Source organism: Hyla sarda, chromosome 5, assembly GCF_029499605.1.
Source record: "Hyla sarda isolate aHylSar1 chromosome 5, aHylSar1.hap1, whole genome shotgun sequence".
NCBI classification, from domain to species: Eukaryota; Metazoa; Chordata; class Amphibia; order Anura; family Hylidae; genus Hyla; species Hyla sarda.
Window position 1 is genome coordinate 222,788,154 of NC_079193.1, and position 12,145 is coordinate 222,800,298.

The 12,145-nt window shown below is 40.1% G+C and overlaps 1 protein-coding gene across 6 annotated transcripts in view; it reads left to right on the top strand.

Moving 5' to 3' along the window:
• The window catches only part of ADTRP (androgen dependent TFPI regulating protein), a 151,704-nt gene extending 145,883 nt beyond the window's left edge, over positions 1 to 5,821 (top strand). For 5 of the 6 annotated variants that reach the window (XM_056521174.1, XM_056521173.1, XM_056521176.1 and 2 more), the window contains exons 6-7: positions 3,450 to 3,616; positions 5,635 to 5,821. In XM_056521174.1, the coding sequence (XP_056377149.1) occupies positions 3,450 to 3,616; positions 5,635 to 5,669 (202 nt within the window). In that variant the 3' untranslated portion in view covers positions 5,670 to 5,821. The remainder of the gene's footprint in view (positions 1 to 3,449; positions 3,617 to 5,634) is intronic. The other variant, XM_056521175.1, reaches the window with a different exon arrangement.
• Positions 5,822 to 12,145: the final 6,324 nt, after the last annotated feature.

Below are 12,145 nucleotides of genomic sequence, written 5' to 3' on the forward strand. Positions count from 1 at the left end.
GTCCACCCCTATGCAAATCCCTAATTCAGGCCTCAAATGCGCATGGCGCTCTCACTTTGGAGCCCTGTCGTATTTCAAGGCAACAGTTTAGGGTCACATATGGGGTATCACCGTACTCGGGAGAAATTGTGTTACAAATTTTGGGGGGCTTTTTCTCCTTTAACCCCTTATGAAAAGGTGAAGTTGGGGTCTACAACAGCATGTTAGTGTAAAAAAATTAATTTTTTACACTAACACGCTGGTGTTGCCCTATACTGTTCATTTTGACAAGAGGTAAAAGGGAAAAAAGCCCCCCAAAATTTGTAATGCAACTTCTCCCGACTACGGAGATACCCCATATGTGGGCGCAAAGTGCTCTGGGGACGCACAACAAGGCCCAGAAGGGAGAGTGTACCGTGTACATTTGAGATGATTTGCACAGGGGTGGCTGATTGTTACAACGGTTTTGACAAACGCAAAAAAAAAAAAAAAAACACATGTGACCCCATATTAGAAACTGCACCCCTCACGGAATGTAATGAGGGGTGCAGTGAGAATTTACACCCCACTGGTGTCTGACAGATCTTTGGAACATTGGGCTGTTCAAATTAAACATTTTGTACAGCCCACTGTTCCAAAGTTCTGACAGACACCAGTGGGGGGTAAATGCTCACTCTACCCCTTGTTATATTCCTCAAGGGGTCTAGTTTCCAAAATGGTATGCCATGTTGGGGTTATTTTGCTGTCCTGGCACCATAGGGGCTTCCTAAATGCGACATGCCCCCCGACCAAAATTTGCTCTCCAAAAGCCAAATATGACTCCTTCTCTTTTGAGCATTGTAGTTTGCCCGTAGTGCACTTCAGGTCCACTTATGGAGTACCTTCATACTCAGAAGAGATGGGGTTACAAATTTTGGGGGTATTTTCTGCTATTAACCCTTGCAAAAATGTGAAATTTGGGGGGAAACACACATTTTAGTGAAAAAATATATATCTTTTTTTACATATGCAAAAGTCGTGAAACCCCTGTGGGGTATTAAGGCTCACTATATTCCTTGTTACGTTCCTCAAGGGGTCTAGTTTCCAAAATGGTATGCCATGTGAGGGTTTTTGCTGTTGTGGCACCATAGGGGCTTCCTAAAGGCGACATGCCCCCCCGACCAAAATTTGCTCTCCAAAAGCCAAATATGACTCCTTCTCTTCTGAGCATTGTAGTTCGCCCGTAGTGCACTTCCAAACAGATTTGGAAACTGGGTTTATCCTTTTCTTGGATTACTTACCCCTTTTGGTTTTCTGATATTTTTATTAAGCAGTAACATATTAGCAGCTACTGTCTATATTGTTGGAGAAACACTTAACTACCTAGTGTGGGGTACATTTTTAAAAAGTAAGTTACATACTGTACTTAAAGGGCTGCGCGGCGGGGAGCGGGATGTGCGGCCATCACGGTGTGCCTCCAGTTGTTTCACCACTACAACTCCCAGCATGCCCTGACAGCCAGTAGATGTCAGGACATGCTGGGAGTTGTAGTGGTGAAACAGCTGGAGGCACCCTGTTAGGAGAACTAAGGGCAGAAGTTGGCCCCCAGCAGGCATCAGTGACGTGGTGCCTGCTGGGGAAGTCTGCCTGGTAGTGAGCACACTACCAGGCAGACTAAATGCCATTTTTAAAATAGTAAAAAAAATAAAAATAAAGGCAGGGAGGGTGTTAGGGATAGAAGGGCAATAGGCAGGGACAGAAAAAAAAAAACATGATGGTGGGAGCTACCCTTTAAGGATGCTGAATTTTATCCCACCTACAGTACACACTGCAAAGAAATGATAGCATTACCAAACTATTTTGAGTTAAAAGGGTACGCTGGTGGAATTTGTTTTTTTTTAAATAAACTGGTGCCAGAAAGATATAATGATTTTTAAATTAGTTCTATTAAAATATCTTAATCCTTCAGGTACAAAGCTCCCTGCTGACATCATGACCACAGTGCTCTCTTCTGACATCTATGTCCATTTTAAGAACTATCCAGAGTAGGAGAAAATCCCCATTGCGAACATATGCTGCTCTGGACCGTTCCTAAAATGGACAGAGGTGTCAGCAGAGAGCACTGTGCTTGTGATGTCAGCAGAGAGAACTGTGTTCCAAAAAGAAAAGAATTTCCTCTGTAGTATTCAGCAGCTAATAAGTACTGGAAGAATTAAGATTTTTATATAGAAGTAATTTAAAAATCTGTTTAACTTTATGGCCCCAGTTAATTTAAAAAAACGTTTTCCACCGGAGTACCCCTTTAATGCTTTATATGAGGATGGTTTATTTATATGTGTATATAATAAAACTTTATAATAGCAAAAATAGCAGGAAATATTTAGTAATATTTTTCTAGATTATTCAGTTAAAGGGGGAACTCCGGTGGAATATTTTTTTTTTTCAAATCAACTGGTGCGAAGAAGGTTAAACAGATTTGTAAATCACTTCTATTTAAAAATCTTATCCCTTCTAGTAGTTATCAGCTGCTGTATACTACAGATATACAACAGAGAAATTTGTGAAGTTCTTTCCAGTCTGACAACAGTGCTCTCTGCTGACACCTCTGTCCATGTCAGGAACTGTCCAGAGCAGGAGAGGTTTTCTATGGCGATATGATTCTAATCTGCACAGTTCCAGACACGAACAGAGGTGTAAGCAGAAGCAATGTTGTCAGACAGAAAAGAAATTCACAAATGTCTCTGTTTTATACAGCAGCTAATAAGTACTGGAAGGATTAAGATTTTTTTATAGAAGTAATTTACAAATCTGTTTAACTTTCAGGCACCAGTTGATTTGAAAACATTTGTTTTCGACTTGTTTCTACCGGAGTTCCCCTTTAAGTGTCTGCTTAGAGGTTGTATGTCCACGTGCAGAAAAAAAAAGAATTTCTCCCTTTATGTAAAACTCTGACAGTTGTTATGGGAAAAAAGGTATGTTACAACCCTGAGTGCAGCAGCTTCACTAAATAGGAAAAAGGAGCAATTTTAATGTGTATTGAAAGAGGGGCTTATTGAATCTTTTTTTTTTAAATATATCACATTTTTTATGTCCCCATAAGGGACTTTTTATTGCAATAAGACTTCTGATACTGTTCAGTGCTATGCATAGGCATAGCACTGATCAGTATTATCGACAATCTACTTCTCTGGTCTGCAGCTTAGCTAATCGCCAGACGCAGCAATGTTCCATATCGGCAGTTGATAAGCTGAGCTGCAGTGTCATGTAATAGGCCCGGGCCTGGCATTATTAATTTTTAAAAAATCACTGGAGTTCTCCTTTAAGTATTCATAGATTTTTTTGTAATTTGTCAATCATCTAGCCACATAGAGATGATAGTGCTAGTTTCCTTTAGAAATTCATTTTTACACAAGTGAATATTGTCTAATAAACAGTGTTTTTACTTGAATTTCTCTGTCTAGTATCTAATATATTTATTTTATGTCTTTCAGGGTAATATGGATTTACTTTGCTGATGGAAACTGGGTTTATCCTTTTCTTGGATTACTTACCCCTTTTGGTTTTCTGATATTTTTATTAAGCAGTAACATATTAGCAGCTACTGTCTATATTGTTGGAGAAACACTTAACTACCTAGTGTGGGGTACATTTTTAAAAAGTAAGTTACATACTGTACTTAAAGGGCTGCGCGGCGGGGAGCGGGATGTGCGGCCATCACGGTGTGCCTCCAGTTGTTTCACCACTACAACTCCCAGCATGCCCTGACAGCCAGTAGATGTCAGGACATGCTGGGAGTTGTAGTGGTGAAACAGCTGGAGGCACCCTGTTAGGAGAACTAAGGGCAGAAGTTGGCCCCCAGCAGGCATCAGTGACGTGGTGCCTGCTGGGGAAGTCTGCCTGGTAGTGAGCACACTACCAGGCAGACTAAACGCCATTTTTAAAATAGTAAAAAAAATAAAAATAAAGGCAGGGAGGGTGTTAGGGATAGAAGGGCAATAGGCAGGGACAGAAAAAAAAAACCATGATGGTGGGAGCTACCCTTTAAGGATGCTGAATTTTATCCTTAAACTATGTACTGAAACAATCAAAAGGCTGCATCTGTAACATCTTAACTGACAAGGAGGGAAAATTGAAAATGCAGTCACTACAGCAGGACGGGGTTAAAAGCTGATGTTATGAAGTCAAAGATTAATTAATGTAACAAAGTTTTTAGTAATTTTAACAAGTTTGGCTAGCAGTGATTGTATAACACTATATCAACATATTTCTGAGTTTATTTGGCATCTGCATTATTGAGTATTTGTAAATGTTTGATATTTCTACATTCTATGTAAACGTTTTTTTTTAAAATAAACTAAATTAACGTTAATAGTTACGTAATCCCTTATATAGGTCATAGGTTTTAAACTGATGTAAATATCTAAACCACTATAATTGTAGGGTACTAAGGCTGGTCCCACTGCAACTAAGTCATGTGAAGCTATGGGCAGCTGAAATACTTAGGCTTGCAGTGAATTTGTGGCACAGAGTTCTTTAAAATCAATGCAGATTGCAGAGAACGCAGATAATTTATTAGCCAACTGTATACTGGGTAGAGTTGCTCGCGAATATTCGCAATGCAAATTTTATTCGCGAATATCGCATATTCGAAAATTTGCGAATATTCGCCAATATAGCACTATATATTCGTAATTACGAATATTCATTTTTTTTTCACAGTACACATCACAGTGATCATCCCTCTCTGCTTCCAGCTGTGTGAGACTGGCGTACGAATTTTCGCATATACGAAAATTTGCATATGGTAATTTTCGCATATGCGAATTTGCGCAAATAAAATAAAATGCGAATATTACGAATATGAGAATTTAGCAAATATATGACGAATATTCGTCCATATATTAGCAAAATATCGCGAATTCGAATATGGCCTATGCCGCTCAACACTAATACTGGGTAGCTACTGAATTTGAGATATTACAGTATACTGCAGGATTCCAGCATGACTTTTTAATATTTATGTCTGTGCAGTCAATTTCGAGCACTGTATTAGAAAGTCAGGGCTTAGGTCGCTAGAAACACATGATAAAAATATTAAGCTCTCAGAATATCTAATGTATTTTGATTAAAAATCATCACTTTTATGCAGCTTGAACCACTAGTCATTGGGGTAGTCCTCGGCACTTTCCTCCTCCAACAGCCTTAAAGGGGTACTCCGGCAAAAAACATCTTATCACGCCATCACGCCTCCTCCCATAGACATGGATGAAAGGGGCGTGGCGGCTGTAGTCACCAGTCATCCAGCATGGAGCGGAATTTTCTCCTTGCACGGATGACTAAGGGTGCCACGCCAGAGATCGTCCCTTTGGATAGGGGATAAGATGTTTTTTGGCGGAGTACCCCTTAAGTGATAGATCTCTGCCTGTTTAAGTAAAAGTGTGCAATCTATCAATCAAGGACAATGGGGAAGGCAAAAGCCACCGGAGACTCTCATGGTTCTGGCAGCATGAAAGTGATAACAAGTTCTCTTTAAGTGGTTTCCCATTCTGTTTGTAACTGTTATACAGTTTACTTCTTACCCAGACACTCCATCCTTTAAATACAATACATTGGGAGGGTTAGTGATGTAATAATACAGATGTATATTAATAATATGCTTTTTTTTTCTTATCTCAGCAGGTGATGTACAAACCAAGAAAATGAAAATGTAACTCTTCCATGCAAGTCTAACCCTCTAGGGGGAGAAGAGGACGGACGTATTGACATACCCCTTTACAGCAATGTATAGCTCGATAACAATCAGTCATAACTGACAGCATGTGAAATTGGTCTATTAAAGAATAAAGAAACAGTCAAACCATAATCCCAGTCCATCAATTCCATGGAACACTACTATGTTTTGTACTTTGTGAACTTTTTATTCTCATTTACAGAGGTACTTAAAGGGGTACTCTGCCCCTAGACGTCTTATCCCCTATCCAAAAGATAGGGGATAAGATGTCAGATCGCCGTGGTCCCGCTGCTGGGGACCCCGGGGATCGCTGCTGCAGCACCCCGCTATCATTACTGCGCAGAGCGAGATCGTTCTGCATGTAATGACGGGCAATACCGGGGCCGGAGCATCATTACGTCATGGCACCGCCCTTCGTGACGTCACGGCCCGCCCCCGTCAATACAAGTCTATGGGAGGGGGCGTGGCGGTCGTCACGCCCCCTGCCATAGACTTGCATTAAGGGGACGGGCCGTGATGTCATGAGTGGCGGAGCCATGACGTCACGCTGCTCCGGCCCCTGTATCTCCCGTCATTACGCACAGAGCGAACTCGCTCTGTGCAGTAATGATAGCGGGGTGCCACAGCGACGATCCCCGGGGTCCCCAGCAGCGGGACCACGGCGATCTAACATCTTATCCCCCTATCCTTTGGATAGGGGATAAGATGCCAGGGGCGGAGTACCCCTTTAAGATGACTTTCATATGTGGCCCCAGGAAATATAAAGAGGAACTATAAGGGTACATTCACAAGTACTGGATCTGCTACATATTTTAACTGCATATCTTATGCAGCTGATTTTGCCACCCATTAATGGATAGCTAAATCAGCTGCACATAATATGGGTAGTAAATACCTAATCAGAGCTGTCTTTTTCCCTCGTCACAAATAAATTGCATTTTTATTAGTGATGAGCGGCAGGGGCCATATTTGAATTTGCGATATTTCACGAATATACAGAAATTCGCATATTTGCTGTTTTTTCAATTTTTTTCCATGCAACAATCAGAATTAAATTCATATAGTGTGCATGCACGATTGTATCTTTCAACTAACTAACACTATACCCTACACTAGAACCTATCTGCTAGACTAATCTACCCTATCTAACACTAACTCTATCAATTCAGTATATCATTTGATTTGCTTTAAAAAAAAAAAAAATCTCAATTTCAATCTCCTCTCACAACCACATGAAACTGCAAAAAAAACGCAGCTGGGAAGAATTTTATATAGTGAAGGTTGCTAGGGATGTTGCTAACCTCTGACAACTGTATTTGCATCCTTCTCATTGGCCTACAAGCTAAAAGAAGGGAGGGATCAGTGTCCTTTGGAAGTGCCGATATTCGTGAATATTTGTATATTCGCATATATGAAATATTCGCGCTCCACACCGACTCACACAGTAAATAATATTGGAGCCTTCTTTGGACCACAAGCTGGAAGCAGGGAGGGATGATCACTTTTTTTTTTTTTTTTTTACAGTACACATCATTGTTGTGATGTGTACTGTGAAGAAAAAACAAACAAAAAAATGAATATTCGTCATTGCGAATATACATCGCTATATTCTAAATATTCACAAAATCGCGACGTGCTGATATTCACAGTAAAAATTTGCATTTCAAATTTTCACGATCAACACTAATCCATATATCAGTTATTTACAGTACGAATTTTAAAAGCATTTTATTTACACATAGGACTAGTGTGCTTATGGTTGTACAATAAAAAAAAAAAAAGAAAGACCAAAAACAAAAACGTTATAGTTATGCTTTAACTTAGGATACAGGTTCATAGATAGATAACTACGGTAGTTAAACATATAGCCAGTATTTCAAACCTATGAAGTGCTGTAGATATACCAGTGATGTATTTTCAGGTACATCCATTATAAAAGCAGCTGAGGTGTTCTAGTCAGAGTTAATGCATACCTGTCATATCCCACATAAAAAAAAAATTGTTATACATTACTCAGTTATGTGTCTGGCACCTATATTTCTCTCATAAATAACCTTTTTCTCTTGCTCACTTGGTCGTCATCTTCTCTTCTGGAGTGGGCATATCAGTCTCTTCCCTTACTATACATGACTCCTCTTTCTCCCTCTCTCTGCTCTGAGTCATTGGGTCTCAGGAATGAGCCTGAACAGTCATCCAATCACTACAGGCTGCTCTGTAACTCCTTCCTCTCTGTTTTAATGCTCTACATGTTACACAGAGGAGGATTATTGCAGTTTACCAACCTACAACTCCTAGCAGTTACACAACCCAAAATATAAGTCTCGGTAGAAAACAATACTAAACCTATAATCCAACACTACAAAAAATACAAGGACATCAATAAATATTCAAAAATTACAAAGCCTTTATTGATAACCACAAATATTCAAGATATGACATACGACAGGACCCTCCCACTAAAAACAACCCACCCTTAAAATACAAACAACCCACAAAAAGGTTGAGGGACAGCTGACCAAAACAGTCCTAGCCAGGTATGTAAAGTGCCAATAAGTATGTATACAGTATAATCACAAATAACTTAGTCATGAGGAAGACATCAAAACACGTGTCGAGGCGGTGGTGGGGAGGAGCTGACCCTGTCTAAGTCCAGCATGTCCACTTCTGGTAATATCATGTGACTAAGTTATTTGTGATTATACTGTATACACACCAATTGGCACTTTACATACCTGGCTAGGACTGTTTTGGTCAGCTGTCCCTCACCTTTTCTGTGGGTTGTTTGTATTTTACGGGTGTTTTTTTTTTAGTGGGAGGTTCCTGTTGTATGTCCTAACTTGTATATATATATATATATATATATATATATATATATATATATATATATGGTTATCAATAAAGGCTTTGTAATTTATGGATATTTATTGATGTCCTGGTATTTTTTGTTGCGTTGGATTATAAGTTTAGGATTATTGCAGCTTGCCTGCAGTATACGACAATAAGACAATATGGTGAGTTTATAATAGGGTCAAATGTGTAAAAATAAAATCTCCAGGTGCTTAAAAATTACAACTCACTTAATTTCAGCAATTCTGGAAGAACATATTACAATTTGTTGACCATTTTATTGGGGTGGGGTGGGGGGACCCCTCCACAGATCATCGATATAGTCCATCTGATTAGTAAATGAAAGGAGCTTCTCCCTGCTGTGGTATCAGCAACAGCTAGTGCATGTGGTTGTGAACTGCAGGTGGGACCTGGAATGGACAATTTTAACAGTGGAGAGTCATGGTAGTAAACAATATGAGTCGGCACTCGTGTCCAGTCGTTGTGCATGTGGACACTTAACAAATATAGAAATATATATGCAGTCACAGCACTCACCTAATTCTTGAATCACCTTTGTGTTTATTCGCACATATTCTTTAAGTAAAGTTGCATCGCAGGACGTGTTTTGGCTTGTGGCCTTTTTCAACTGAGATACTCAAATACAAACTCAGACATCATATATAGGAAGCCATTCCCCTCCGGTCAGCAGGTAAAAAAAACTTCCGGGCTGGTGCCTTCACTTCATAAAAGACAATTCATATACTCCAAAAAAAACATCCTGCAGGGGGCTACCACTATTGAAACAATGAAAAGCACAATGAAAAGCAACAATATTGAAACCATAAGAAAACGCAGTTAGAAAAAGACCCTATATTATGAACTGTATAATGAAACATCTTATTTAGTACCACCTGTACTGCATCTACGTCAAAATATATCTTGACAAAGCGTATTCTTCCAAATCTCTACGCTGAATCTAGAAAAAACAAAGAGAGGAAACAAGGTGTGTATTAAAATAGAGTAAATATACAATGAAAAAATCAATCCATATTTACAGAAATTGGTGCAATTTCTGTACATATGGATTGATTTTTTTAAATTTATTTTAAAAACACATTATTATTCGGCACAATATACATTTTTTTATTTTTATAATGACAGGGCCTTTTTAATCCCTTAAAGGAGTAGTCCAGTGGTGATTCAGTGGTGAGCAACTTATCCCCTATCCTAAGGATAGGGGATAAGTTGCAGATCGCGGGGGGTCCGACCCCTGGGGCCCCCCGCGATCTCCTGTACGGAGCCCCGACAGCCCGCTGGAAGGGGGCGTGTCGACCTCCGCACGAGGCGGCGGCCGACACGCCCCCTCAATACAACTCTATGGCAGAGCCGAAGCGCTGCCTTCGGCAATCTCCGGCTCTGCCATAGAGATGTATTGAGGGGGCGTGTCGGCCGCCGCCTCGTGCGGGGGTCGACACCCGCTATCTCAGCGGAGAGCCGGGGCCCCGTACAGAGAGATCGCAGGGGGCCCCAGCGGTCGGACCCCCCGCGATCTCAAACTTATCCCCTATCCTTAGGATAGGGGATAAGTTTTTCACCACTGGACTACCCCTTTAAGGACGCAGCCCATTTTGACCTTATGGACACAGCTGTTTTTTGCAAATCTGTCACTTTAAGCATTAATAACTCTGGGATGCTTTAACTTATGAATTTGATTCCAAGATAGTTTTTTCGTGACATATTCTTCTTTATGTTAGTGGTACATTTTTGTGGATACTTGCATAATTTGTTGGTGAAAAATTTGAAAATTTCATGAAAAATTTGAAAATGTAGCATTTTTATAAATTTGAAACTCTACGCTTGTAAGGAAAATGGACATGCCAAATAAATTATATATTGATTCACATATACAATATGTCTGCTTTATGTTGGCATCGTAAAGTTGACATGTTCTTACTTTTTTAACCCATTAGAGGACTTCAAAGTATAGCAGCAATTTTCCAAATTTTCACGAAAAATTCAAAATCTGAATTTTTCAGGGGCCAGTCCAGTTTGAAGTGGATATGAGGGGCCTTTCTTTGAGAAATCCCCCATAAATGACCCCATTATATAAACTTCACCCCTCAAAGTATTCAAAATAACATTCAGAAAGTGTGTTAACCCTTTAGGTGTTTCCTAGGAATAGCAGGAAAATGGAGGCAAAAATTCACAATCTTACTTTTTTACACTAACATGTTCTTGTAGACCCATATTTTTTATTTTTACAAGGGGTAAAAGGAGGGGAAAAAAATTTGTAACCTATTTTCTCTTGAGTAAGGAAATACCTCATATATGGATGTAAAGCCCTCTTTGGGTGCAGTAGAGCGCTCAGAAGGGAAGGAGCGACAATGGGATTCTGGAGAGCGAATTTTGCGGAAATGTATTTTGGGGGGCATGTCACTTTTAGGAAGCCCCCATGGTGCCAGAACAGCAAAAAACACCCACATGACACACTATATGGGAAACTACACCCCTCAAGGAATGCAACAAGTGGTACAGTGAGCCTTAACACACCACAGCTGATTGACAAACTTTCATTAAAGTGGGACGTGAAAATGAAAAATTTCATTTTTTTTCATTAAAATACAGATGTTCCCCCAAATGTTTTATTTTCACAAGGGGTAATAGGTGAAAATGTCCCCCAAGATTTGTAACTCCATTTCTCTCGAGTAAGGAAATATCTCATATGTGGATGTAAAATGATCTGCGGGTGCATTAGAGGGCTCAAAAGCGAAGGAGCGACATTGGGCTTTTGGAAAGCGAATTTTGCTAAATGGTTTCTGGGGGGCATGTCTCATTTAGGAAGCCCCCATGGTGCCAGAGCAGCAAAAAACAAACAAAAAAAACAAACAAAACACATTGCACACTATTTGCGGAAACTACACCCTTCAAGGAACGTAATAAGGGGTACAGTGAGCCTTAACACCCCACAGGTCTTTGACAAATTTTCACAAAAGTTCGACATGAAAGTGAAAAATTCGATTTTTTCACATAAATGCTGGTGTTTTTTTTGGGGGCGTGTATGTCAGAACCGCTGTAACCAGCAGCCACCACTGTGCAAATCACCAATTTAAGCCTCAAATGTACATAGTCGCTCTCACTCTTGAGTCCTGTTGTGTGCCCGCAGAGCTTTTTACATCCGCATGTGGGGTATTTCCGAACTTGGGAGAAATTGAGTTCCAAATTTTGGGGGGCTTTATTTCCTTTTACCTCTTATGAAAACAAAAAGTATGGGGCAACACCAGCATGTAAGTGTAAAAAACTTTACCTTTTCATAAGGGGTAAAAGGAGAAAAAGCCCCCCAAAATTTGTAGCACAATTTCTCCAGAGTACGGCAATACCCCATATGTGGCACTAAACTGTTGCGTTGAAATACGACAGGGCTCCGGAGAGAGAGAGCTGCATGCGCATTTGAGGCCTAAATTTGGGAATTCCATAGGGGTGGACCCTCCACCAAAAATACCCTATGGCAGTGTTCCCCAAACAGGGTGCCTCCAGCTGCTGCAGTAAATGACTGTCTGGCAATATTGGGAGTTGTTATTTTGCAACAGCTGGAGGCTCTGATTTGAAAACAGTGCCGTACGAGATGTT